Raw genomic sequence first — 27933 nt, forward strand, 5'->3', positions numbered from 1 at the left:
TGTCAGAGTAAAGGGGTGAACACATAATTTATATTTTTATTTCATGAAAACATTGAAACCATGAATATAAAATATGAATATTAAACTCAGTGAAACACAAATTCTGTGTGATGTGAAGAAATGGGAAATGCAGAATTATTGTTTTATTCTGAGTTTTTTCTCAGGTTCTAATCACTGAACCCGGGTCAGTGTTTCTGTCGGGCCGGTTCTGCATGATGACATCATGAAACATTCATCACCTGCATGGAGATCAGCCAATAAACCATCATCACCATGACAACGGCCATGGGAAGTCGAGCAGGATGCCGATAATGGCAACAGAGGCAGGCGGCCAGAGCAACGGACCGGGTCCACTCAGGACCGGTGGGACCGGGTCCACCCGGGGCCCACCGGGGGACCCGGTGGAACCAGGTCCACTCAGGACCGGTGGGACCGGGTCCACCCGGGGCCCGGTGGAACCGGTCCTGAGTGGACCTGGTTCCAGGTGTGTGTGTGAGTGTGTGTGTGTGTGTGAGTGAGTGTGTGTGTGTGTGAGTGTGTGTGTGTGGGTGTGTGTGTGTGTGTGTGGGGGTGTGTGTGTGTGTGTGTGTGTGTGAGTGTGTGTGTGTGTGAGTGTGTGTGTGTGTGTGTGTGTGAGTGTGTGTGTGTGTGAGTGTGTGTGTGTGAGTGTGTGTGTGTGTGAGTGTGTGTGTGGGTGTGAGTGTGTGTGTGTGTGAGTGTGTGTGTGTGTGTGTGTGTGTGTGTGAACATGTCAGTATTTGCTCTTTTAAGTTGAAAGTTGAGAATTTTCTGTGGAATAATGTTCTTAATTTTACTGGAGGTGTTAAAGGTTAAAGGTCAGGCTGAGGCCGAAGCTCTGGTGACTGAAAGCAGCTGGTGATGGAAACCTGGTCAAACACGTTGAACACGGACAGCAGAGGGAGGAGTCTGGACGTGCGGCGCCTGCTGGGGAGGATGTGGTTCCTAATGAGCCTCTCTGGGAGCAGCTCATGCATGTAGCACACGAGGCAACGACGCTGCAGCAGTGGGCAGGAAATCAGAGCTGCGGCGTTTTATGTTGGTGTTTCTGGACTCCTGCAGGTCAGAGACCCGCAGCTGAGCAGGAGGACGAGGAGGACGAGGAGGGCGAGGAGGGTGAGACGATGAAGAAACCAGAAACAGAAAAAGAGGAGCAATAAGTCTGAGCCGCTCCAGAGAGATGGTGATGAGCCCGGCGCCTGTCCGGACACGTCCGGCCGCCTAAAGCAATTCCAGAGGCGACGAAAAGGCTGAGAGGTGGGAACACAGGCAAGATGGAGGAGCCTCCACCCTGCTGCCTCCATCCTGCTGCCTCCACCCTGCTGCCTCCATCCTGTTGCCTCCTCCTTACACCACCAGCACCTCCAGCAGCAGGAGACCCAGTTACTAACTGGGACATTTTATAGGCCAGGCGGAAAAAACTCAGGACTGAAACAGGTAACAGAGAAGACCTGCAGAGTGAAACAATGAAAACATGAAAACAATGAAAACATGAAAACAATGAAAACAATAAAAACATGAAAACAATGAAAACATAAAAACAATAAAAAGACGAAAACATGAGAACATGAAAATAATGAAAACGTGAAAACAATGAAAACATGAAAACAATAAAAACAATGAAAACAATAAAAACATGAAAACATGAAAACAATGAAAACATCACCGCCGTCATCATCGTCATGATCAAAAAAATAATAAAAAATAATTAGAAAACCCGTCTTTAATAACATGACATTAAGAGGTTAAACATCAGGAAAATAAACTGAAAGGATGAGTGTAGCGAACACACGCCCTGTGGAACTCCAGGACTGCTTTTCAAAGTCAGCCTCTATCATCGATTTGTTTCTGACGGTGTTGAGCCTCCAGGCAGTGATTAAATGTTCTGCCTCTGGTCGGGTTAAATCCTCTGATGGTTTTGATTCTGGGCTGTGAAAAAGCAGTTTGTCACTGATTGCTGTGATGAGTCCCGTCTGTATTCCTGCTGTTAGACATCAGTGCTGATAATTTAATGATGACATGCAGAATCATCCTGGAGGTATCAGCTGTGGGCTGAGATCTGATGAAAACATCCTTCAGTTCGGCCTCCTTTCTGGCTCAGTCCACCTCTGAAGGCACATTAATCATAGCAGTTTCCCACATGCTCCTCTCCTCCTCCTCTGCTGTTCCTCCAGTGCTGGAAGCAACTGGGTCACCCTCAACTGGAGGACCGCTTTAAGGGCTGCCGGAGCAAACCGGGATGCAGATCTTCTTCTTTTATTAGAACCAAGTCTGAGCGGTTTCCGTCACAAGCCTGGAAATCCAAAGCGAGTTGACTTGAGGTCGGAGTGAGACAGCATGGCTCCGGTTTTTAAATCTCCATGATTCATCCCCATCAGCAACAGAAACTGGACTCTAATATTGGACTTTATTGCTGAAAGAGAAATAACTATAAAAGCTGTCTGATCAGAAGCTGAAGGTTGTTTTATAAAGCAGAGCCGTTTTCCTGAGGAAACCCACTCTGCCTCCAACACGACGTCATGTTGGATGAGATCAGATCCAGGCTTAAGAGGAGGAAAGGGAACTTCTCCATAAATGATGTAAAACTGTGACGACTCGGCGATGAGGCGATAAATTAATGATCACTTCCTGCAGCTGAAATAACTGGAAAACGAGGCCAAATGTATGAGGAGACACAGATCCCACCTCTGTGACACCGTCAGCATGGCTGGCTCAGGTTATACTGGGATATCCTGCACAGGTCACTGACAGACTCTGCCCTCTAGTGGTTGAATGCGCACATTACATGAAACAAAGTCCTTGGTGATAAAATCTCTTATTCTGAAATTTTAAATAAAAATCTAATAAGTTAAAAAAAGACATAACATTTAAAAATAATTGTACTTTAGCCTAAAAAGCAGAGGTTAATGTAATTAATAATAATTAAGTTTGGGGCACTGAGTCATCAGAACCAGTTCAGTTCAGGTAAACTGGATCAACTGATTGTTCTGAACTGCATTTACACCCAAATATCAACAATTTCCACCATTTAAACTTTTAAAAATCTTAAGTACTGTGATCATGGCTCCTCAGCGTTATCAGTTACATCATGTATTATTTCTAATTTTCCCCATTTTACATCCATTTAGTGCAATTCATAAACAGCAAAAATCAGAGCAGTTTGTTGGATCAACGGGTCCAATTCAACCAAACCTGCTCCAGACGCACCGCTAACTAAACTTAGCAGCGCTAACTAAACTTAGCAGCGCTAAAGCATTCATTGATCATATACAGTAGCTTAGCTAATGCTAAAGCCATAAGCTGGAAACAATGACCAATCTCAAGCTCTGTTGGGTCGTTGTATCGACCAATCACGTCTCGTCTTGTTGAGCTTCATTCAACTGAATGTTTTCAAAACAGATGAATAATTCAGTACTTCAGAACTGATCTGGAAAACGTTATTTAGGGAAAGCTAAGTATGCCAAATGTTAGCAAACATGCTAAGGTGCAGAAAAAAGCTAGCTCATCTATTAGCGGAAGTGCGCCCACTTCTGGACAGTTTGAGCATCACATTCCTCCAACACAAAAACAAATTAGAAAAGGTTCTTCTACAATTATGAAGAGAAAACGTTGTGCTCTAAAAACCCCAGAAAAAAATTTGCATGCTAATAAAACATGTATTTTCCTCAATAGTGGCTTTAACTTTCAAGCAGATAAAGAAGCAGGAGTGAAATGTGATCTGATGAACTTTATTATCGTCTTTCTGAGATGAAGGATGAGCTGAAAAATGTCACTTTATTGCACAAAGTTTAACCTCTGAGTCTGTGAGGCGTCGCCAACTCGGAAAAACAGTAAAGAAAATATTCAGTAGTTTCACCTTTGTCCATAAATACATTCGTTTCCGTGTTTCAAACTTTTATACAAGTAATTACAACAACGCAGCAGAACCAGAAAGTTTAGGAGCTGGTTCTGCAATCCCATCTGCTTTCAGGAAACTTCTGATTTCACGGAAAATGTACAAACATAAATACATCATGTACAGCCCAGGTTCTGGATACTCATAAATACAGGAGGATCTTAAATATCTGTAGATCATTTCAAATGGCACACACTGGAGACGAGTTTCATCTCATCATCTTCATCATCGTTACCCTGGATGCAGTTTCTCTGCCACCTGTGGCTTTAAAGGGGGCGGTGCTCGTGAGCTTCCATCAGTGCATAGTTGAAGTCAGCATTAAGATTGATTATGTGCAACATCAGGCAGGCGGGTGAAGCAGCGGTGGGGTTGAGGATGTGTTCGCTCAGGAAGGCAACAGAGACGTTCAGTGTCAACGGAGACGGACAAAGGTCCAACCGTCCCGTCTCCTAAAATTACGACTATTCAAGAACTCCAGCTCCTTCCTCTGATTATTAAATTGTAAGAAAACCAAAAGGAGAGTCATGATTAAAGGCTTGTTTTACACGGACATTCAATAATTCAGTTCAACAGAAAAACCTTGTTGCAGCTTCGCTCTCCACAGGTTGACAGAAGCAACGATAAACCAGGGAGCAGCTGCAGGAACTGTGCAGCTGTCTGGGCTTTAAATACTAGTGCAAGTGTCCTGTGACCTGCAGGAGCTCAGAGGGAAGCTGCAGCTCTGCTGGTTTTAGTGTTTTAACACAGAAACGCAGTTAAAAACCACAGGAGGCCCTGAGGGACTCCACTACCAGGTCCCGGTGAGGCACATCAGCACCACCACGTGTATCGTGAGCAGGTAGGCCAGGAAGAAATACCGAGAGCGAGCGCGAGCCGTCAGCAGCCTGGAGAAGTAGAGGCTCCGCCCCCGCAGCCACCGGCGACACGCCACCATGCCACCTTTCACCTGGAGGGGGAGACAAACCATCCATCAGGGAAAAACCACACTGAAGAACTCCACACCAAACTAATGCCAGACCGGATGAGACAGGAGCGGAAAGACCCAACCTGCTGCTGCTTAAACCTCCTGCACTCTGAATTCAATGCAGTGGAATACGGCAAGCCCATTTGTCATATAATCAGTTACAAGGCAAGCCATCTTTAGTCTACACTATTTCTATATTTATTTTCTACTTTTCATACCAGCCATCAGAACAAGCTTCAATGTAATATTATATTTTGACATGTTTTATGATGTTCAAGCAATGATGGAGGTTTAGAGCCAGAATTTATTTTTAATTACAACAAAGTGATAATATTGTGAGAATAAAGTTGATTTAAAACCAGAATAACTTTTTCTCAATTTTTCTACTTTCCTCAGGTTATATTATGACTTTATTCTTATAATTTAAAATGATCTTAGTTCGTTTTATTCTTACTATCAGGAAAATAGCAGCCAGTTTGGTGACAACCCGTTTTATAGATTAATAGCCTGTAGGGGGCGCCGTTCAGGTCAAGCTGGTAGAAACAGCCCAGGACTGGCAGACAGCCCCCTGCTGTGAACACGTTGGTGTTTAACAGGACGGTTCAGAGTGTTTGAGTATTCCTGACCTTCCGTGTTATGAGCGGCTGGTTTGGGTCGAGGCTCAGAGCTTCCCACTCCTCCTCTGCTTCCATCTCGATGCTGAAGTCCCTCTGATTGTCTCTGGACGGGCCGGACGCAGCGCTGAGCAACAGAAACACAGTTTGAAGCTCTGCAGCTTTTCACAGCCGGACTTTGTGGGAGGTCTGTGAACGCCTCACCTCTTCGCTCTGTCCTCCGCCAGCCGCAGCGCCTCTTCTGCGCTCTCTCTCCTCGCTCGTTCATCAGCCAGACTCAGCTCCACCTCCAAGAGCCTTCACACACACACACACACACACACACACACACACACACACACACACACACACACACACACACACACACAAACACACACACACACACCAAGGTTGAGTGATTTTACAGATTTTATGAGGAGAGGGTCATGTAGGGGTGAGAAGGAAGATGTGGTCACCTCTCCCGGAGCTGACTGGCCTCTGCTGCCTCCCTGACGGAGTCGCTGCTCCTCTCCTGAGGAGCTCCAGGAGCCACTTCAGCCGAGCCCTGCTGTGTGCAAACACCAGGCTTTACTCCCACATGTCTGCCTTCATGGCGTCAAATGGTGCAAACAAAACATGATGACTTCTGTTGATTTAATTCATCAGGTTTTATCACCAAACATCCAGTTTGTTTGTGGACAGAAGGTGCAAACAAAGCAGAAAAGATTAGTTTGAATCTTTCTGCCTCCATCTGGTGCAGAACAAGCAGCTCTGATCCCAGTGAAGGATGCTGGTGCTGTGGCGGTTTTACCTGGCCCTGGATCTGACTCTCCAGCCAGTGGCAGCGGTTCTGGCTGTCCCTGAGCGTTTGGGAAACGGCCCTCAGCTGGCCTGCGACCGCAGCTTTCTCCTCCACCGCCTGCTGCAGCTACAGAGAGGAAGACGAGGGATGAAGGTGGATGAGAAGCACATCCTCTCTCAGAAGATCTGGACTTTGGTTTGACTGGCAGCTGTGACTGGCCTCCAGAGGAGCCGGGCTGCTTCATACCTTGGTGTTGAGCTGGTGGAAGTACTGGTCCCGCTGCTGGATCTCATAAACGCAGCGCTGCAGGTCTCTGTACAGCTGCATCTTCTCAGCCTCCAACCGACTCACTGCTGCCTCCTGGCTGCTCTGGCCTGCCAGCGCAGCCGTTTCCTTCTGCATGAATGGACAAAAAAACAGGATTATTTAGTGTTTTTACTAGAAATTAACTCATATTGTCATAAGGTTAGCTGTAAATAAAAACCCCATAAAGTTCCTCAGTTTTTTCATGGCTTTAGGTTCAACTTTAAGAGTCAGAGGGAACAAGAAAAGGCTAAAAATGACTGAAAAACATTCAAATTCAATGAAACATTCAAAAAAATCATGTGATTGAATGAAGAGCTTGAATGAACAATAATATAAATGTATTTTAGAGGAGCAGCTTACTTTAACGGGCAGGATGTCCTTCCTCTCAGCTTCAGATCTAAACAGCAACAATGAGAAAAATCACACTTAATATCTGTAACTGCACTGACAAAAGCCATGAAGTTAGAAAAAAAAACTGTTTTTAAAAAGAAGCAGAATGACTTCAGAGTTATTTCCAAGGTTTTCTGAATGAAGAAAACTACAGATTAAAATGAAAACACTCCAATGATTTTCCAGCCCAGAAACAAATCCCACTGAAATTGGATTTTGATCCATATGCAGGATGATGTTTTACCTCAGATGTGCAGAGTTTTGCTGATGGCTGCTGGTGGACTGCTGGAGCTCATCAGATTTCATCTCCTTCACCTGCAGACATAGAATCATGTCACAGATCATCAACAAGACATGCAGAAATATGACAACATAGAAATGAAATCAGGGTAAGTTATGGCATTTGTCAGCATGCCTTTCATTAGACAAACACAACAAATCCATCAAGAATCAGTTCATCAACAAGCAACTAACTGAAAATGAGATGGCAAGTAACAGAACACAGCCAACCAATAGAAAACCAACAATCAATCAATTAAAACCAGTAGAAAACCAACAACAAAACAAAAAGGTAATCAATATAAAAGCAGCTAACAGAAATCCATCAGGCAACCAATAGAAAACCGACAGGCAACCATCAAAATTAAAGCAGGCAACCAATAGAAAACTGACAACCAGCTAACACAAAAGCAACAGGCAACTTTTAGAAAAGCAACAGGCAAGTAACAGCCAATCATAAGGCGACCCACACCGAGCCAGTAGTGAAGCAACATCCAGTCATCCAGCAGTCAAACCCATAGCAAGGTGATGACTCCACTTACCAGTCCATCACTCTCTTCCCCGAAGGCAGCGACAGCTTTTCCTTTTTCCAAGATCGGGCCGAGAACCGTCTCTGCACTGGTTTGTTTGGACTCAGCCGCTCTCTTGGCGCCAGCCAGCTCATCCAGCAGCCGGTCGCGGTCGTTCTGCAGGCTGGCCATGGATCTGGAGAACGCAGACAGCTGCCTGCTGTACGCGTTGTTTTCCAGAACCGCCTGCTTCAGCTCTCGTTCCTTCTCTGACAGGGACTTCGATAGTTCATCCAGCAACTTGCTCAGCTCCTCGTGTGCATCTTTGCCCTCTACAGCTTTTAATTTGAGAACCAGGATGTCTCTTTCTTTAGCGTATCCGGCCAGGTCTGAAGACGCGTCCTGCAGGCTGCGCTCTACCTTGTCCAAAGCCGCCTGACTCTGCCGGAGTTCGTCATCGTACCTGTTCCTGAGGGTCTTGAAGTCCTCGATGAGCTGGTCTCGGTCATTCTGCAGAGCAGCCATGGCTTTGCACAGAGACTCATTCTGAGCCTTCAGGTCTTTGTTTTGTGATTTAGCTTCAGCTAACTGCTGCTCCAGCTCCAGCAAATCTTTGGCGAGCTCGGCCACTCTGTGATCTGCCGTCTCACGCTCGTTCCTCATCATCTCCACCTCCCGCTCCACGGTGTCCAGCTCACTGTTGTATTTATCTTCAGCTTCAGCAAGTTTTTTGTCAGTCTCATCTTCCAACTGTTGCATTTTGCTTTTGAGCTCATCGACCGAGGCTTTCTGGGAGAGCAGTTTCTGCTGGAGGTCGCTGCATTCAGACGCTTTGGCCGCCACGGCATCCTGCAAACTGGCAATGACTTTGCCCTCATTGGTTGTGACTCTTTCAGCTTCCAGTTTGGAGACTTTACCCTTCAGGTCTTCATTCTCTGCTTTAATTGCATTACTGTCTTCCTGTTTCTCTGGAGTTCCAGCCGAGAATCTCTGAGAAGCTTATCAGCAGAAGCCTTTTGAATTTCCAGGTTTTTGATCACATCCTGCTGCTTCTGAAGCAGAACCTTCACCTGGTTGTCTTTGAGGGACAGTACCTGATTTAAATCCTCTCGGTAGCGCACCAGCTGAGCCCTGAGCATGGCGTTCTCAGAGTTCAGATCATCCATTTGATGCAACAACTTTCTGATTTCATGCTTAAAGCCTTTGCTTGCACCGCCCTCACCATCATGGGAACCGTCTTTGTCCTTCAGCCCCACCTGACTCTGTGCCTCTAGTACTCTGTATTCGGACATCAGCCGCTCCCGTTCGCTCTGCAAGGACACCATCGACTTCTTGAATGACTCGATCTTCATCTCCATCTGTTCCTTTTCTTGAACGGATCTGCTCACCTGAATTTCAAGACTTTTGACCTTAGCCTGAAGTCCTCTTATGTCTTTGTCCAACCTCTCCCTTTGGTAGCGTGACGACGTGAGCCTGTCTTCGTAAACAGACACCTGGTTGCGATAGTTAGCCTGCAGTTGCTCCAGGTACCCAGACATCTGGCCATCTTTGCAGGAAAGCAGGGAGGAGATCTCGGCATCTTTGCCCTGAAGGAGTGTTTTCAGTTGAAGTGCAATGCCCAGCTGCTTGTCAAAGTCAGCCTGAATTCTGTCCCGTTCGGTCTGTGAAAGGTGCAGCTGAGCTTCTGTGTCAGCATTGAGCTTCTCCATCTGCTGCAGCCGAGGCTGCAGCTGGGAGAGCTCGTCCTCCCTCTCTGCCAGCTGCCGCTTCAAACCGTTCTTCTCTTTCTCCAGTCTTTCCACTCGACCACTGAGTTCCTTCACCTGAACAGTCATGAGCTCCAAATTCTCACTCACTTCAGCGTTGGTTGCACTTACAATAAACATTTGACGCTGATGAGCAGCGGCAGCAACTGAGTACTCATTCAACGTCCTTTCCAGTCTTAGTTTAGCCACTCGAAGTTCATTGACTTCCTTTTCTTTCTTCCTCAAATCCTCCAGGAACCTGGTGATGGTTGACCCTTGCTCCAGCAGTTGCTGGTCTTTCTGGTGGAGGCTCTTCTGGTACAGATCATCCCAGAGCCTGGAGGTTTCGGCCCCATGCGGAGTGGAAGTCAGAGCAGAAAGCTTGGCCTCGCTGGTCTCAACCGCTCTCCTCAGACTGTTCACCTGGAGATCTTTGGAGTGCAACTCCTGGATCAGTTCATCCACTCTTTCGTTTTCCTTCTCTCTCAGACTCTTCAGCTCATCAACCTGTTGCTGCAGCTGATGCTGAATGAAGGACTGTCTTTGTGCTTCTTCAATATGTTGTGATGATTTAGTTTCCTCTGTCTGTTTAACGTTCTGGGATATCTGAAGAGCCAGCTGCTCCCTTTCAGACTCGCTACTTGTGATCTTTTCCTCTGCCTCCTGCAGAAGCTTCCTGATCTTTACCGACTCGGACTCGAGTCTCTTACTACTCTCCTCCGATGCCGACATCTTCTCAGAGTTCTTCTTCAGCTCTTTCTCCAAATGTTCACAGGTTGACTGTGAACTCTTCAGGGAGCTTTCCAGATCTAGAATCACCTCTTGGTACCTGATGCAGTTTTGCTGGAGCTGATTTATCTCCTGATGCTTTTCTTTGAGCAGTTCTTGCAGCTCCTTCTTCACGTTCTTGGATCCCTCGCTGCCTCTCTGAACAGTCTTGAGTTTCTCCTCAAACTCTCTAACCAACTTGAGCTGCTCCTGCTCTTTTCTCGACGGACCTGATCGCTCATCTCCCTGCTCGATGTAAGCTGCGCCATCAGCCGAGCGTTCTGGGCTTGCAGGACGTTGACGGACTCTGTCAACTCATCGATTCTTTCTGAATTCTTCAGGATCACAGTTTCCAAATATTCGTTCTCGTTTTTCACCTTGTCTGAAGTCTCTTGGGTGTTCTCGAGCTCCTCCTGCAGCAGCGACTTGTCGTCCTCCAGGATTCGGACCTTCTCGTTCAGGCTGATCGTCTCCTGGCTGTGCTTGTTGAGAATGTCTCGCAGCTCTTGGATCCCCTCGTCTCGCTTCCCCAGCTGCAGCTCCAGCTCGTTCTGGATTTCCTTTAGTCTTTCAGAAAGAGCCGCCCTCTCCTTCTGCAGCAGATTGCTTATTTCCAGCTGTGCGCTCAGTTCTGTTTTCTGTGCTTCTATTTGCGCTGTCAGTGAGTTATTCAAACTGAGAGCTTCATCGAGCTTCAGCTGCATTTTGTTTGCGTTGTTGTTTGATTCCAAGTGCTTCTCTTCCAGAGAACAACTCGCTGCTTCTAGTTTTTCAGCCAGCTGGATGTTTTCTGCCTGAATCGCTGAGAGTTTCTCTCCGAGTTGGGAAACCTCTGCCTCCAGCTGCTGGTTTTTGTCTCTCAGCTCGGACACGGTCATCTCGTGGTTTCCATTGAGCTGTGAGAGTTGCTTTTGAAGATTCTGATTCTCCAACTCCAGGTTCTCGATCTTCTGGCGTTTCTCTTTGGAGAATTTGTGCATCCTCTCTTTAATCCTCTCATTTTCCTCCTCCGCCTCTTGCGCTCGCTTTTCCAGGATCTCCTTCTGGGTCTCCTGATCGTGGATTCTTTTCAGAGCTTCCTGTCGCTCTCTCTTTGCTCCTTCCAAGAGCTGCCTCATCTTGTCCATTTCACTGCTCACGTTTTCGTACGCTTGCAGCAGAGACTCGTACTCTTGCTTCAGCTCGGCATGCTTTGACTTCCATTTGGTCAGCTCCTCGGTTTGGGAGTCTTTGAGCGACTCGAGCTGGCAGGAGAAGGCCCGTTTCTGCTGGGTGATGCTCTCGATGGTTAACTTCAGACTGTCGCAGGCTGCAGAGAGGCTGCGGTTGTCGTTCAGGATGCGATCAACATCAGCGACCTGCGCGTCTCTTTCTTTGAGGGCAGATGACGCAGAACCTTCCAGCTCCACGTTCTGCTGCTTCAGCTTCAACAGGGTTGACTTCAGATCCAGGAACTCTGCTTCCTTTGCTTCCTGTTGAGCTGAAAGCTTCTCAACGTCTTCCTTCAGCGAGGCGTTTTCCTTCATCAGGTCTTTTCTGGAAACTAAAGCTGCTTGAAGTTTCCTGGTTAGAAGTTTGGTTTGGTTATCTTCTTGGGATCTCTGCAGCCCCTCAGCTTCGGTTCTCATCTTTTCCATTGTGACTTCATGCATTTTGATTTGGTGAACCAGCTGCAGCTCCAGTGAAGTGATGAGTTGATCTTTCTCTGAAACTTGAGTCTGAGAAACTGACAAAGCTTCATCTTTCTCCTTCAGTTTCACCTCAAAGTTTTCTGCACAATTGCAAGAAGCAGCAACTTGATCTCTGTTGACTTCATCCTTCTCCTTTTCATTCTGCTGTTTCAGTGCAGACATTTCACCTTTCAGCTCACTGATGAGCCTGTCCAAGTTGTCTTTATCCTCTTTCAACAACTCCATTTCTTGTTGGATTTTTGTAAAGTTTAGCTCCAGCTTTTCAGTTTCTTGAACCAAAACGTCTTTTTCTTTCTCCGTTTCTGTTAACTTCTTTTGGATTGATGAATACAAACCAACTGCTTCATCCAGTTGTGTTCTCAGCTGATTGCTTTGCTCCAACATGGTTTCCTTTTCTTGCATTAACACGTAAAGCTTTTCCTCGTTTGCTCGCTGCTCTTCCTGGAGTCGGTTCTCCAAAGTCACAGTTCGATCTAATAACTCCTGATTCTCCTGATGCCCGGCTCGATATTTCTCCATCTCATGGGTTTTCCATTCTATTTCTGCCTGAGCTTTTTCCAGGTCGCTCTGAACTCTCTGCAAAGTCGACTTTAAAGCAGCGTCTCTTTCTTCAACCTGAGCAAAAGCTTCGTTTTTATGAACCATTTCAAGAGAAATGCTCTCAAACCTGGACCTGATGGTTTCCAACTCCGTTTCTAGAGACACTTTGACGTCGTGCAGAGATTTGTCCTTCTCCTCGATGAGTCGTCTTAAGGAGTTCACTTCTTCTAGATAAGAGGTAGAGGTTTTCTGGAGCTCCTGCAGCTCCTCTGCCTGCAGCTGGTGTTGCGCTAAGAGAGCCTGGTGCTTCTCTTTCAGCTCAGATAGCTCTTGAGTAAGTTTCTTCTCGTTTTCTTGAGCCTTCTTTAGTGTTTCCTTGCGTGCCAGCAGTGCAGCCTGGGCCTTTTTCTGCAGAGCAGCTTTTTCTTGCTTCATCTGAGTCAGCTCCATCTCCAGACCTGCAGCAGCGGAGGAAGACTTGTCCTTCAGCTCGTCCTGGAACGTCTTTGTTTCGTTCTGAAGCTCCTCTAGTTTATGCATCAAATTGTTTCTTTCTCGTTCGATGTCTTCTGCTCTGGACTGAAGCTCCTCAATGACAGAGTTTTTCTCCTGTACTTTTTCTAAAGCGTCACACAAGGTCTCCTCTTTCTCCATTAATGTGCTCTGCAGCATCTGAGTTTCGGATCGTAGCTGCTCTGCAGCTGCTTTGTGTTCAAGTATCTCTGCGTCAAGAACAGAAATTTTTTCTTCATACGTTTGTTTCATTTCATTCAACTTTTCTTGCAAAACATAAATTTTATTGTTCTGTCCTTCTTCCTTTTGCTTCTCGTACTCATCGATCCTTTTCAGCAAATCTTTTCTCACAACCAGAGCAGCTTGAAGTTTCTTCTTCATGGCTTCCTTCTCTTTGGATGCAGCAGCAAGCTCCTTCTGCAGATCCTCCGTTTCCTTTGTGAGCTGAAGCTTCTCAGAGTTCTCCTTCTGAAAACATGAAAGTTGTTCCTGTAGCTGCAGAGAAATGTCCTGCTGAGCGCGCTCCAGGTTCTCCAGCTGCGCTGACAGGGAGGCGTTTTCCTCAACCAGCTTCAGCCTCTCGTTTGAGGCGGACTCGATGAGCTGAGCGATGGAGGCGTCTTTATCCTTCAGCTGCTGGCTGAGAGAGGAGAGCAGCTCCTTCTGCTGGCTGACCTGGAGGCTCATGCAGCTCATCTGTTCATCTAAGGTCGTGTTCTTCTGCAGCTCTGCATGAAGCTGAGCCTGTAAATTCTCCAGAGCTTCCAGTTTCTTCTCGTCGCTGCTCCTTTGATTCTGCAGCTGTGCAGCAGTTTCAGCCAGGTGTCTTTTCACAGCATTCATCTCATCTTGATGACTCTCGTGTGCCTTCCTTATCAAGTCGTGCAGTGATGATTCTTCTTGGTTGAATCTATCAGAAGAGTCTGTTTCAGTGTTGTTTTTCAGGATTCTTCGCAGCTCGTCTTCTGCAGCTGATAGCGACTGCTGCAGGCGCCGGTTCTCATCCTCCCGCTCCCGGATGGAAGCCAGAACTCCCTCCAGCTGAACTCTGGATGCCGATGCCTCCAGCTCTTTAGCGCTCAGCTGGTCTGAACCTTGCATGACTGCAGCTGACGCCTCTGCTAGTTTGTCCTGCAAACCGTCTAAGTCTTCCTTCAAAGCATTAACTTTAACATCTTTGGCTTTCATGTCAGTTTTGAGACGTTCTAGCTGCTCTGTGAGCAGACTCTTGTCCTGCTTCTCCCTGTCCAGCAGCAACAGCCACTCCTTCTCAGAGTCCTGCAGAATCTGCTCTATTTTTTGTATGTTTTCTTTCAACTGAGACAGTTCTTCGTCTTTGGCACTAACCTTGGCTTGTAGGCTCTGTTTTTCCTGCAGCTCCCGATGCCGGCTCTGCTCCAGCTCTTCCCTCTCCGCCTGCAGCTTGCGGTGCTCCTCCCTGGACAGCCGCAGCTCCTCGCTCAGACTCTTGTTGCGCTCTTCCAGTTTCTGCATCTCTGAAAGCAGCTGCGCCGCCTGCTTGGCCTGAGCGCCGAACTGGTTGTTAATTGCGTGAAGAGCCATCTCTCTCTGCTCCAGGTTCTCGGTCAGAACGTTCATCTGCTCTGCGACCTGAAGATGTTGGGATTTAAGTCTTTCTATTTCGACCGTCAGCTGAGTTACACTTGCCTGATGGGATGCGAAGGCGTCCTCTTTCTCTTTGGACAGGCTGGAGTTCAAGGCTTGGCTTCTGTCCAGCTGGTCCCTGATCAGAGACACTTCAGTCCTCAGAGTCTCCACAGTGGATTCTGCCGCCTGGCGCCCTCTGCTGGAATCGTCTATTTGTGCTCGAAGGTCGTCGACCTCCTCTGTCCGTTCAGCGAGGCGCTTCCTGACGTCCTGCAGCTCCTCCAGGGATTGGGCGTACTTTTCCTGTAGGTTGGTGAAGGCGCGCTGCGTCTCCTCTGCTGACCTCTTCAGGTTTTCAGACTCGGCAGACAGCAGCTGGTTCTGACTCTGCAGCTGGGACACCATCTCTGTGCTTTCCATGAACTGCGACTTGAAGAGCGAAGCCTCGTCGGCTCTCCTCTGAGTTTCCTCCACAGACCGGGATCGCTCCAGGAGGGCAGCGTCTTTTTGTCCCAAGGCCGCCCTGAGTCGTTCCGCCTCAGAGGCCTGGACCTGCAGGGAGCTGCTGAGCTTGGAGACGGATTCCTCCAGGTGAGAGATCCTCTCTTTCAGGCTGTCGCACTCGGCCTCTTTGCCTTGCAGATGGGAGTTGAGGTTCTCCACGGTGGCGGTCGAGTGACTCTGATACTCGAGGCTCGACTGCTCCTTCTTCTCCAGGGCGTCTTTCAGCACACCTAACTCAGAGGTCAGAGTTTCTACCTGACCTCTGAGGTTGGAGGTTGTATCCTGCAGCTCTGTCAGCTGTTTTTGCAGAGTGTCGTTGTGATCTTTGATCTGCTTCAGCTGCTGGTCCTGCTGCTGGATAAAAGCCTGCAGTTTCTCCAGGTTTTCATCCTTTTCCTGCATGGTGGATCTCATCGTCTCCGCCTCTGACTGGACATCTCTGAGCTCCTTCTCTCTGTCTGAGAGTTCTGCTCTCAGACTGCCAATGAGCTCCAGCTCTCTCGCCATTTTCTGCAGCTCAGCCTTCAGCCTGCAGTTCTGGTCAGTCAGCGCCTGCATGCTGTCCTTGAGGTCGGTCACCTCGGCCTTGCTCTGCTGCAGCTGCTGCTCGTTCTCTGCAGAGAGTTTCTGCAGGGAAGCTTTTAAACTGGAGATCTCCGCCTCCATCTCTGCGGCGCTCTGGTTCATGGCTCCGATCTGACTGCTGAGTGAAAACACTGACTCGCCGCGTTTCTTCAGCTCCTCTCTCTGACTCTGGAGCTGGTGAGCGACTTCCTGGAAGGCCTCTTTCTGCTCCAGCTGCTGTCGGATCTCACACGTTTCTCTCCTGACCGACTCGGCTTCTTCCTGCAGCTTCGACGCCAGCCCTCTCTGAGTCAGGAGCTCGTCCTGATGAACTCGACATTCCTCTGCCGTCTGGTTGAGCGTCGAGTCTTTCTCCATCAGCGCGGCCTTCAGAACCGAGCCCTGCTCCTGCAGCATGGACACCGTGTCCTGCAGCTGCAGCAGCTGGTTCTGCCGGGCCTCCAGCTGGGTTCTCAGCTCAGAGACGGTTTTCTCCGTGTCTTTCAGCTGACTGACCTGCGCCTGTAAACTCTGGAGGTGTTCCTCCGTGTCCCGCAGCGTTCTGGACAGACGAGCGCATTCGTTTGTCTTCTCCAGCAGACCTGCAGAGTTTGACTCTTGGCTTTCTGTCAGGATCTTCCTCAGCTCCTCTTTCTCATCCGACAGAGCGCTGACTGTTTTCTGATTGTCTTGGAGTTGTTTTTCGAGACTGGAAGCTTTTTCCTGGAGGAAACTTTTCTCAGCTGATAAGTCAGAAACCAGTTGGATGTTGTTCCCTAACTCTTCCTGTAATCTCTGATTATCAGCTGTCAGATTGATAATCTGAGTCCTGATCTGGGAGTTCTGCTCTGCAGAAGCTTCCAGTTGTTGGGTAAGCTCAGAAACAGTCCGTCTTTGTTGAGAAATCTCTTTTTCTTTGGATTCGCAGGCGAGGCGGAGGTTGTGGTTTTCCTCGGTGAGAGTCTGCAGGTGGAAATTTAAATCATCCAGTTGAGTTTTCCTCGACTCCGCCTCAGATTCCAGTTTCCTGGTATTTTCTCTGAAGACGTTAACCTGGTCGTTCAGAGACTTCACCGCCTCGTTTCTGTCGTTCAGCTGGTCTTTGTGGGTTCGACACGTTTCCTCCTGCTCTTTAAGTCGTTGCTTCAGCTCAGAAAGCTCCTGGTTCAGGGATGCAGCTTCAGCTTCCAGCCGCGTCTCTTCTTCTTCCTTCTGTTTCAGCGTCCGGTCCTTCTCCATCAGCCCAGACTTCAAGCTGGACTCTTGTTCTCGAAGCAGAGACAGCGTCTCCTCCAGCTGCGTCAGCAGACTTTGTTGCGTTTCGGTCTTGGACTGAAGCTCAGCGGCGGTTCGCTCCGTTTTCTCCACCTGCAGCCTCATCCGGATCGCCTCCTCCTCTTTCTCCCTCAGCGCCTCCAGCAGACGGCTGCACTCGTTGGTTTTTTCCAGCAGGAGCTCTGAGTTGGAGTTGTTGCTTTGCTCTATGACGTGGTTTAAATCCTCTCTCTCTCTCTGCAGCCCCTGAATGACTCTGTCGCTGTCAGAAAGCTGCGTCTCCAGCGCAGATATTCGGGCCTGGAGGGAATCTCTCTCGGCCGTAACTTCTTCGGCTCTGATGCGTTCGCTTGCTTCCAGCTGCAGCTTGTCTCTGTGTTGGGTGATGACCTCAAGCTGCTCCTGCAGACTGCCGTTAAGCTGGAGAGCAGATGTAACTCTTTCATGGAGCTCGTCTGTTTGGCGTCTCTGGAGCTCCAGATCTTCGTTCAGCCCTTTAAGTTTTACCTCCAGCTCTTGTTTTTGAGTCTCTGTGCTTCTTAAGATCTCCTCGACTTTGGAGATGCCTTCAGTTTTATTTTGGATCTCATTGTTCAACCTCGCCTTCTCTGAGTTAAACTTCTGCTTCTCCTCTTCCACCAGTTTATCTGCTGCCCTGATTTGGTCTTCCAGAGATCTTATTGCTTCAAGTTTCTCCTCTAATCTACTGGATAATGTCTCAACCTGGTTGCCGTATTTCTCCAGCTGAGCTAAAAGTTTGTTTTGCTCGTCTTTAGAGGATTTCAGCTCCTTTTCCTGAATCTGTTCTTTATCCTTCATCTCCTGCTGCAGTTTTTCGCTCACCGTGTTTTCGTCCTTAAGCTGCAGGATCTTTTCTTCGGACTCCTGCAGCCTTTGTGCTGAAATGTTGAGCTGCTCCTTCAGGGAGGAGATGTGAGTCTCACATTCGGAGAGATGATTCCTTTGGCTCACGTTCAGCTTCTGGATGTCGCCTCGCAGCTCCTGGATAGTTTTCTTGTTGCCTTCGGCCTGCTTCAGCAGGTGCTCCACCTCGGCCGCCTTAGACTCTTCTTCCTCTTTGGTTTTCTCCAGCTCCGCCTCGGCATCCTTCAGCTTCCCCATCAGCTCTGTGATTTTGCCGTTCAGAGTTTGCTGGTCAGAGTTCTGTGAGTCCCTGATGACCGCAGCTTCTCGCTCAGCCTTCCTCAGAGCGTTCTCCACCTGGACCAGGCTCTCCTCTTTCTCCTTGACCTCCTGCTTCAGCAGGCCGAGCTGCTCGGCGTACTCGGCTATGTTCCCGGCCAGGCCGGATATCTCTCTGTCCTTCTCCAGCAGAACGTCCTTCAGACTGTCGATTTCGCGCTCGCAGCTCTGGAGGTCGTGGATCAGCTGGGCTCGCTCCTCCAGGTGAGCCGCGTTGAGCTTGTCCAGCTCCTCACTGGTCTGGTCCAGCTCCGCTTGGAGGCTTTCCATGGCAAACTCTTGCTTTTGGGCCTGAAAACAGTTTCAAAAATAAGTTTTAAGTTATTACGCTCAATTCATTCAAGAAATGACACAAAAACACTGAAATGATCAGATCAGTACAGATCATTTGTGAAATTAAACGCATCTTAAAGCAGCTGCATTATTTCAAATCGAAAAGTTTGAAAAATCGTAATTTATGACCGAAGTAATAATCATAATATAAATACAATGCAAGCAGTCTTAACGAAGTTTAGTTAATTTCTATATCATAAATAAGATTGGAAGCTTTCCTCAAAATTAGAAAGACTGGAAAACATTTGAATCCACCAAAACCACGTGTGTTTAGATTTGATTAAGTCAGAAAACGACAACAAGAAAATTCCTCCTGGAGTAAATCTATTCAAAACTACAAGCAGAGGAATAATCCGGGAGTTTAAAGCTGAAACTGCAAACCGACATGTCGGGGTCACCATGTCCCCACAACAACCTTTAGATCATTGATGTCCAAACCGTTTCACCAGAGAGCCACGGAAATGCAATCATCTTTATTAAAAACTCCCAAATAACCAAGCATGTTATAGTGAAACGTGGCTGTTTTAAACTGTAAATATGAAACAAAATTTTGTAGATTTGCCAAAACAAACCAGAATGCAGCAAAAAGAAAAGAGAAAATAACGTTTCCGCCCAACCACTGCAAACGTAAAGATGTGGAAACGAAGATCTGAAACTCCAGAGGACCCATGATGCTGCGGGCTTCTTATCATGAACATTAATAAAATATCTGGCAGGAAGCTGTTAACGGGTCTTTGGGATTTCGGCAGGAAATGATGCAAAACAAATTAAATCACCTTTCTCTGCAGCATCTCAGTCTGAGAACAACAGACAAGCCAGAAACTCTGAACCATCTAAAGGTTGAACCAACGGCTGTGGAAAATAATTAAACTGGACTTTCCTAAACTTCCCAGCATGAAATAGTGCAGCTGCAATGAAAGATGAACTGATTGAGACACATCTGTATCAGAGGACTCAATAAGCGTGGAGGATGCTGCGTTTTTCGCTCTGCTGGGACAAACCTTCTCCTTCAGCGCACTCAGCTTCTGCGCCAGATCTGCTGCTTCAGTTTTCAGTTCAGAGCTCTGCTTCTCCGAGCTGCTGCATCTCTTCGTCACGTTTTCCAGCTGTAAGAAGGAATCCAAACATGAACGCTGCAGGCTGAGGAGACGCGTTGGTTCCTGAGAGGTGCATCAAAGCTTGGGTTCTTACGCTGTGCTCGGTCTGGAGGAGCTTGTCGGAGAGCTCTTTGACCTGGGTCTCCTTCTGGCTCAGCGTTTCTCTAAGGCTGTCGATGAGCTCCAGCTTCTCGGACGTCTTGGCCAACGTGTTCTCCTTCTCAATCAGGGAACTTTCCAGGCTCTCCTGGGTGTCTGTCAGCCTGCACAGGCAAAAAACTAACTTTTTATGGTCATTCTGTCTTGCTGGAGTAATTATAGTAGTAATGTAAATCAGGACTGTTTTTTGAAGGTGATCAGACGCCAGCCCATGCATATGGAAAGCAGTTGTATCATTTTCTGTCTGAAGCCTGAGCCGTTAGCAGCGTGTTACCCTTTGAGCTGCTCGGTGAGGCTGTTGACCAGCAGCTGATGTTTCTCGGTGTCTCTGCTGTGCTGGCTGCGCATGTTGGCCAGCTGGCTCTGCAGCTTCTCCGTCTCATTCTGTGGTCACAGAAACAAAGAAAACAGACAAATTACCATAAAGATCACAGGATCTTGATTTCGGCTCAGCAGACCTAAGAGGCAGCAGCGTTTCTGTTGCAGATAAAAACAGGAAGACGTTCGTGTTTAACCCTCCTGTTGTCCTCGGCTCATGTCGACCGAGGACAAGCCCTTAAAAAATATGTTTTTCAATTGCAGCTGCATACAGAAACTTTAATCTAACAGTCCTGCATCAGAACTACGGTGTGCACAACTCAGGGGGAAGTTTAGGCTCAAGCAATTCAAATGTGAACTTTGCAAAAGAAATAAAAATAAGTAAACCCAGGCCTCAGGTCAGACTGACCGGAAGACTAAGGAAATTACAGCTGGACAGGCAAACAGTATGGAATGGCATCACTGATCTCCGTAAAACTGATATCTTTTCAAATTTCCCCCCCTCCTGTTGCCCTCGGGTTGACATGACCCGAGGACAAGCCCTTATAAAACATTTTTTTAATTGCAACTGCATACAGAAACTTGAAATCTAACAGTCCTGAATCAGACCTACAGTGTTCACAACTCAGATGGAATTTTCTGCTGGAGCAATTCAAATGTGAACTTGACGAAAAAAATAAGACTAACCTCCTGTTGTCTTCGGGTCAAAATGACCCGAAGACAACAGGAGGGTTAAAGGTTTGATTAATCCATCTGATACTTTAGTGGCACAATAAGAAACTTTGATCTGCTGCAGTTTAGGAGAAACTAAGTTATTTCTAAGTATTTATCTGTGCTTTTATACATGAAGCTAATTCTGTCTTAGGAAAATAATTGAACAGATCAACATATTTAGCTTCAGATAGATTTTTCTGGTCTGTTCCTTGCGGTGGCTCCATCATATGAACGTATTTAAAACAAAGAAGAGATTATTAATTATATTTTAGCATTATGTGTTTCAGTTCCTACATAATTGGTGCCCAACGTGGGGAACCCGACCCGAAGCAGGTCGAAGCTAAAGAGAAAATAGATGAAGCTAAATCCAGGTTGCCAGAACCAGAACTTTCCATCTCCTTTACAGTGATGCAGTTCTCTGTGTTGGTTTATCGTATCCAGCTCATTTCCATCCTGTGCCGCAGTACAACGGTCAGTAATGATGAGGTGTGACACCGAGTGCGTCAGCTCTGCATGTCTGTGGTTAACCAAGCACACCAACCACACCGTTAGCCACCATCGCCAGAGGTGCCCTCCAGCGCACACCAAACGTGAGCGACCCAACACACCTGAGAGACCCAACATGGCTGCTCTTCTTCATCTACATCAAACGTCACCTGTGTTACAAGGGTTCAACATGCAGTTCACCAACTTATTCATCAGTGGGTCGTTTATATCGAAGGTGGTCTTTAAGGAGGAGAGCGGTTGTTAGAGGCGAAGCTGCGATGCGGGGAGCAGGAGCGTACCTGTAGCGCCTCTATCCGGGCCTGCAGCTGCAGCCGGTCCTCCAGGTCCTGGCACCGCTCCTCCAGGCTCAGGATCTGCTCCTGCAGCTGGTTCCTCTCCAGCTCCAGCTCCTCCACGACGGAGCGCAATCCATCTGCAACCATCAGGAGGCTCAGTCAGAGTCGGCAATGTAAGGAGAATAAACACGAGCAAGTGCATCACAACTAAAACTTCATTTACTAAGATTCCAAATGATAACGTAGGAAAGAGATGTGCAGCAGAAGAAAATAAAAATGGTAAAATAATATTTGTTTCAAGGAAAACCCTTTGAGGTGTCATCTAATTTTCAAGGGATCATATTTCATTAAAAAAACGTTTAAAAATAGAAACAATGTGTTATTTAAAAATGATCGATACTCTAATATTTTAATAAACATTTAGTAATTTAATTTTAAAACTTAATTATTTAAAATATCCAAAGTAAATTTAAAAATAAGTTTTAATTACATTATAATCACATATCTATTTTCTAATATTTTGAATTTTATTTTAATAAACTGTAATTATAATTTAATTGTAAAATAGTTTCAGAATAAATAATTATAGTTATTTTTAAAAACATTTTTAAATAATTAATACATTTTAGTGTCATAAACATTTATTTAATTTTGAGAATAAATCACAAAGAAAATGTTTAAAACAAAATAGTAAGTCCTGTTTATTTAATCATTTCTGATTAATGAATCCACATTAACATATCGACCACTTTCATGTTAAAAGGGTGAAGGATGGACTGGGACCAACATGTTTTATTCAGGGTGAAGAAAACAACTTTTAAGTTTGTTTCTTTTAAATCACCAAAAATTACATCAGTTTTCAATCTAAAAAATCTATTAAAAATCTAGTATTGATTTTCTGTAATCGACCATTTGGAGATAAAAACTGATGCAATTTTTGGTTCTGTGAGTAAAACAAACCTGGAAGCAGGTGAAGGAGGAACATCGTGCAGAAACACCAAAAAACACCAACCTTACCGCAGATGGACGACATTTTTCCAGCCACATTCATACGGATCTCACTTTAACTGAGACACACAAACACTCGCAGCTCAACCAGCATGCACATGTCTGAGAAATTAAAATCTTAAAACTGATGACATGATGAGGCACAGACTGCGCCGGCTGCTACAGCAGACATCTGTAAACCACAAAAACACAAAAACCAGAGATCCCAGTGGTTTTTACCAGGCCAGACGGGGAATGAGCAGCCAGTCATCCAACATCGTGTTATGGAGAAAACAAAACAAGCCAAAGGAAACGGAAGCTTCCCACAGTGCAGATGACTGAGTGCATGCCGGCGGAAAGCTGCCCAGCGGGTCTCACACCTGTGTCGGGAGTACTGTACTCGGGCCACCAACCTCCCATGTTCTCTCCCTCCATCGGGGTCGTGCTCTCCGAGGTGCTGCCCGGGTTCTGGAAGGACGCCTGGCCGTCAAACTCAAAGTCCTCCTGAAAACAGAACATTCATATTATAAATCCACCCCGTTGTGTGGCTGCAAAGCAAGCCCACACCATCAACCCTCCACCGCCGTGCTCCACAGGCGGAACAATGAGCCGAGGCTGAACTGCTGGGTTCGTGGTCCAACACGTCCTTCGTCCAGATGCAGCTGTGCTAACTTAAATCCTGCTGCCATCTTGCTTCTCGCAGCCATACTGGCTCAGAGTCATGACCTTTGACCTTAACCCGGCTAACTGAGGCCTGTAGAGTGAGAAATGGTGGAGGAACTCCTGAGAAGACTGGCGGCTGTCTGAGAGGTTTTCCTTTTGGGAACAATCCTCCTCTCTGCAGAATGATGGACAGGCAATTTGGAGATGACCTTTGACCCTTCCCAGATTGTTGCTACTCAACATCTGTGTTGAGTTTCCAGCTGCTGCAGAATCAGTTAATCCTTGAATCTGATCAGAAGCAACTTGCAGCTTTTTCCCCATTTAACGTTTGCAGATTTGAGCGTCTCTAAAGAAGCTGGAAAACGTTGCTAAAGGGTTAATAGAGCAACAAACTGCAGTTAAAATAAATAAAGTGGAACCATCTGCCTGGAAAATACATAATACTCTATTACTGTATTAGATATTTCTAATACTTTTAATGTTATTAAACATTTAATCATTTGATTTTAAAGATTAATAATCTTTAAAATCAAACAGCAAGAAAAATATTTCTGAACACAATTTATTAAAATTTACAATATTGAATATCATTTGCATAAACATTTAGTCATTTAATTTGTAAAAGTCTTATGAATCAGAAAGGATGATTTAAAATCCTTTCTGATTCATATAAACAGAATAAATTGAATTGGCACCAACCTGCAGGCTGCGATGGGCCGGAGCTAGCAGCTTCTTGGCCCCGGGTCGGCCCAGCCCCCGAGCTTGAGCCAGCTCCTCCTCCAACTGCTGCTGCCGGGTGGCCAGAGCTGGATCGGAGCAGCCAGGAAAGAACCAGTCATCCTCAATCAGTTTTGTGCCACAGGGGAAAGGGGGGAGGAAGAGTTTGTGGATGGAAGTGAACATTAAAGTGGACAGATGAGCAGAAGCGTGACGATGTGGATGGTGTTGGTGGTGAAGGACATGGAAATCACACACAGAAAAAGCTTTTTCTAAGAGTGGAAACACTGAGCGAAGAGGAGAGGTGAAAGAATCAGGGATGGAGAAACATATGGATTTCTGTCTGCAACACTTCATGAAGAGACACACTGCTCAAAGCCATGCACACCTCATTTGCATCGCAAAGGAAAACAGCATCCAAACATGTGGGAGACGGAGGGTACGAGTGGCAGTGGGAGGGAGGACAGAGCCCGTCTTTTGAGTCACATTTAAAAGCCGACGCTTCACTGCTGAAAACGTGAAATCTGCGCAGATCTGAGAGCCTCAGGACGGAAGCAGAGCGGCGTCCAAACCATCGCCGCAGACGGTCCCATCCGTTTTGTGCAGACAGGCTGCTTAGTGGGTGGAGGGGAGAAAAGGTGGAGGGCAGCTCCAAGCAGAGGTGAGGCAGAGAGGGGACACAGTGTGTTCAGCGCTGATTAGTGTGTGCACAACAAGCAGAGTAAGGAAGAGAACGAAAAGTTCCCAAAATCAGATGAGGTAAATGATTCAGTCTGCTCAGCGTCAGAAAACGACTCCAGTTTATCTCAGGGCGATTGTATGTGACTGACCAACACAAAGTAATGCAGATTGCAAAACGGAAAGAAAACGATGCACAACAAAGTCATAATACTAAAATAAAGCTGTGATATTATAAGAATAGTTATAATAATGTGAAAACAAGTTTGGGATGCCATTCTGTTCTGTGTAAGTCTTTCAATGACTTTGTAGTTTCTGATGGCTGCACAGATTTTATTGAGGTTCATCAGAGTAAAGGGGCCAGAACACAAATAGATGAGATTTCTGATTTTTAAACAAGTATTTGTGTTGCATTTTGTGTTGGTCTGTCACAAAGATTAACAATAAGATAAATAAGATATTTTTACATCTGAAGTGTTTTTCAAGGCTGCATGTTAGAACAGAACACGCTCCAAATGCGCTTAAATGATGCAGAAATCTTAAAACCAGTGACCTCTTCCTCTTAATTACTGTTATAAAACTCAATATTTGGTCCTCAGTGACTGAAAATGCCTCAATTAAACACCAATCTGCCCGTTAGTAAGGATGAAAGTGAAGGATCTCCGTCTGAAGCATTTTACTCCTCAGTTAGTGCAAATCTTCCCAAACACTGAGCTGAAGCTGAGACCAGGACACCACTGCTGCAGCGCCACCATGAGAATCCAGACCAACAGAAAAACCGCCACAGAGGACAAGAAGAGAGGGAAATGGTGTACAAACAGAGGAGACCAAACGACAGACTCTGCAGCGCGGCCCGTCTCTGCTCTGCCTGAAGCTCAACCCTGTAAAGCCGAGAGGAGCCGCAGGCAGCGCAGGGAGCAGCAGCTGCGCTGGAGGAGTGGAGGAGCCTGCATGCACAAAACTGATGGGAAACCGTTCTGAGTGGCTGCTCCCATCCCCGGAGCAGGGGGCTGGAGAGGGAGGCGGTCCGCGAGACGGAGGCAGCGCGCACTAACTCAGATCTCCCACATGACGACGGAGAGGACAGGGGAAATAAAGAAACAGAAAATGATGTTCAGTCAGACAACAGAGGGCAAGAAACAAAAACACTCCACAGACTCATTGAGACACGATGGCTGCAGCTGGAATGAACCTGCAGGTGTCCAACTCATCTTCACTTTGGGCCAAATCAAGGTCATGAATGTTCTTAAAGGGCTGGATGTAGCAGAACGTTTTGATAAAATCCATTATTAAACCATTAACATATTAATAAACAGATGTTTCTTCATTAAGTACCTCTTAAAATTAAATAGTATTTAACATCTTTTCACACTGATCAGTCCATCCAGGATTCCACCTACAGGTGGGATTCTGCATTACATTTAGAGCTGCAACTGCCAAATATTTAAGGAATCGATTCTATCAATTATTCTGACGATTAATCAGATAAAGAAATTATTACATTCTGCAAAATTCTTTACTCAATATTAGAAATACACTAAGAGAGGAAAATAATCAATTTCTTCATTAAAATAAGGATATAAACTTTATATTGTCTAAATTGCAATAACAGAAATTCCTTTAGTGAACACTTGATCAGCTGTAGATCAACTAATTTTTAGATTCACCAATCAATAATGGGATGGAAAAAGGTGCTTCATATTTTTATTACATAACTTGAACCAGTTGAAGCTCAAACTGGAGAAGTTCTGGATAGAAAACATTTACAGTAAAAGGTTTATTTACATATAATAGATGCTTTTTCTGTGTTCAGTTTTTTAGAGTTTGTGTAATTGAGTTAACAATTAACCGATTATTAAATTAGCCAATTATCTCAATAATTGTCTAATGAATCCTATTAACAGTTTCAGCTCTAAACACAATGTTTAAGGCATTTTGCAAAAATCTCACAAGTGTATATTACTGAGATAAAAATAATCAGCTGATTTTTTGCATAAATTTTCACAAAAAACTGGAGGGACTAATTGACGTAGTTTGGTGTTTTTCTGTGTTTTTGGGTTTTTCTGTGTTTTTCTGTGTTTTTCTGTTTTTATGGTGTTTTTCTGTGTTTTTGGGTTTTTCTGTGTTTTTCTGTGTTGTATTTGTTGCTGCCTCTCGGCCAGGACTGCCTGACAAAGAGGACTTCTCATCAGAAAGGTTTTTAATTGATAAACTTCTCAACTGAAATGGATTTTTATCCGTTTTACCAGAATAAAATAAATAAAAACATAAAACGTTTGGCGGGCCAGATTTAGAGCGACATAGAGGTGAATCTGGCTTTAATGAGACTAAAATAAAACCATGAGAGCTGCCGAGTTATGGAAGATGACGGAGCAGATTACATGTGCATGAGGATGAGCAGAAGGATCCGGTTGTGGTTCCTATCCTGCAGCTGCTGTCTCACCCTCTCGCTCCTCCTCCAAGTGGCTGATCCGCAGCACCAGGGCCGCCCTCTCCTCCCGTTCCTCCCGGGCTCGGTCCCGGGCGCTCGCCGCCTCCACCACCATCTCCTGCCACTCCAGCACCTTGCTCTGGGTGTCGTCGGCGCTGCCGGACTCGCTGGCCTGCAGACAGACGGTAGACCCGGTGAGGAGCGGGTCGGGACGCGGCGGGTGAAGCCGGGGGGCGCGGCGCTGACCTGGGAGGCCGCCCTCTTGGTGAACTGCTCCAGCTCGGCCTGCAGCGTCCTCTGCTGCTCCTCGTACACCACCAGCTTCGCCTCCAGCATTTCTGACAGGAAACGGCCAGACGTTCACGGCCGCGGCCTCCAGTCAGAGGAAAATCACCGGGTCCGGTTTCCTTACCGCTCTTCGCCTTCAGCTCCTCGTACTGATCCACCTTCCACTGGTTTCCTCCCTCTCCTCCTCCAGAGCCGTGATCCGACCCCGGAGCGCCGTCAGGTCCGGGAGCAGCGCCTTACAGGAAGCAGAAAACAGACGTTTTACTTCCATCCGCTCCGTTTCACAGGGTTCACAGATTCATCCACTGAAACATTTGATCAAGTTTCAAGCAGTTTAAAGGCACGTTTGCAGCTTTTCCTCCTCCAAACTTTGGAAAAGAAAACAAAACAAATAAACTAAAAAACATCTTCAATTCACTATTGTATAGTTTATTAGTTATTAATAATGTCTTGTGACAGTTTCATACATTTTACACCAGAGACAAGATAAACAAACTAAAACGTTCCAATATTTCCTGTCCTGAAACATCCGACTGGTCTGAGAACAAAACAAATCACCCAATTTCAAGAACTTTTATGTATAAAATACTCAAATTCAA

General features: G+C 46.3%; 1 protein-coding gene across 1 annotated transcript in view; it reads right to left on the bottom strand.

Moving 5' to 3' along the window:
- Positions 1–3725: 3725 nt before the first annotated feature.
- Positions 3726–27933, bottom strand: part of LOC129356071 (golgin subfamily B member 1-like) — a 31297-nt gene continuing 7089 nt past the window's right edge. Inside the window, 22 exon segments of the mRNA XM_055025685.1 lie at positions 3726–4859; positions 5504–5618; positions 5696–5788; positions 5947–6038; positions 6282–6398; positions 6519–6668; positions 6939–6975; positions 7213–7283; positions 7790–8721; positions 8724–10490; positions 10493–18458; positions 19502–19606; positions 19692–19860; positions 20031–20140; positions 21397–21444; positions 21574–21707; positions 22938–23061; positions 23920–24070; positions 27058–27218; positions 27293–27384; positions 27459–27500; positions 27503–27569. Of these exon segments, the coding sequence (XP_054881660.1) occupies positions 4701–4859; positions 5504–5618; positions 5696–5788; positions 5947–6038; positions 6282–6398; positions 6519–6668; positions 6939–6975; positions 7213–7283; positions 7790–8721; positions 8724–10490; positions 10493–18458; positions 19502–19606; positions 19692–19860; positions 20031–20140; positions 21397–21444; positions 21574–21707; positions 22938–23061; positions 23920–24070; positions 27058–27218; positions 27293–27384; positions 27459–27500; positions 27503–27569 (12702 nt within the window). The 3' untranslated portion in view covers positions 3726–4700.

Source organism: Poeciliopsis prolifica, unplaced genomic scaffold, assembly GCF_027474105.1.
Source record: "Poeciliopsis prolifica strain line A6 unplaced genomic scaffold, Auburn_PproV2 SCAFFOLD155, whole genome shotgun sequence".
NCBI lineage: Eukaryota > Metazoa > Chordata > Actinopteri > Cyprinodontiformes > Poeciliidae > Poeciliopsis > Poeciliopsis prolifica.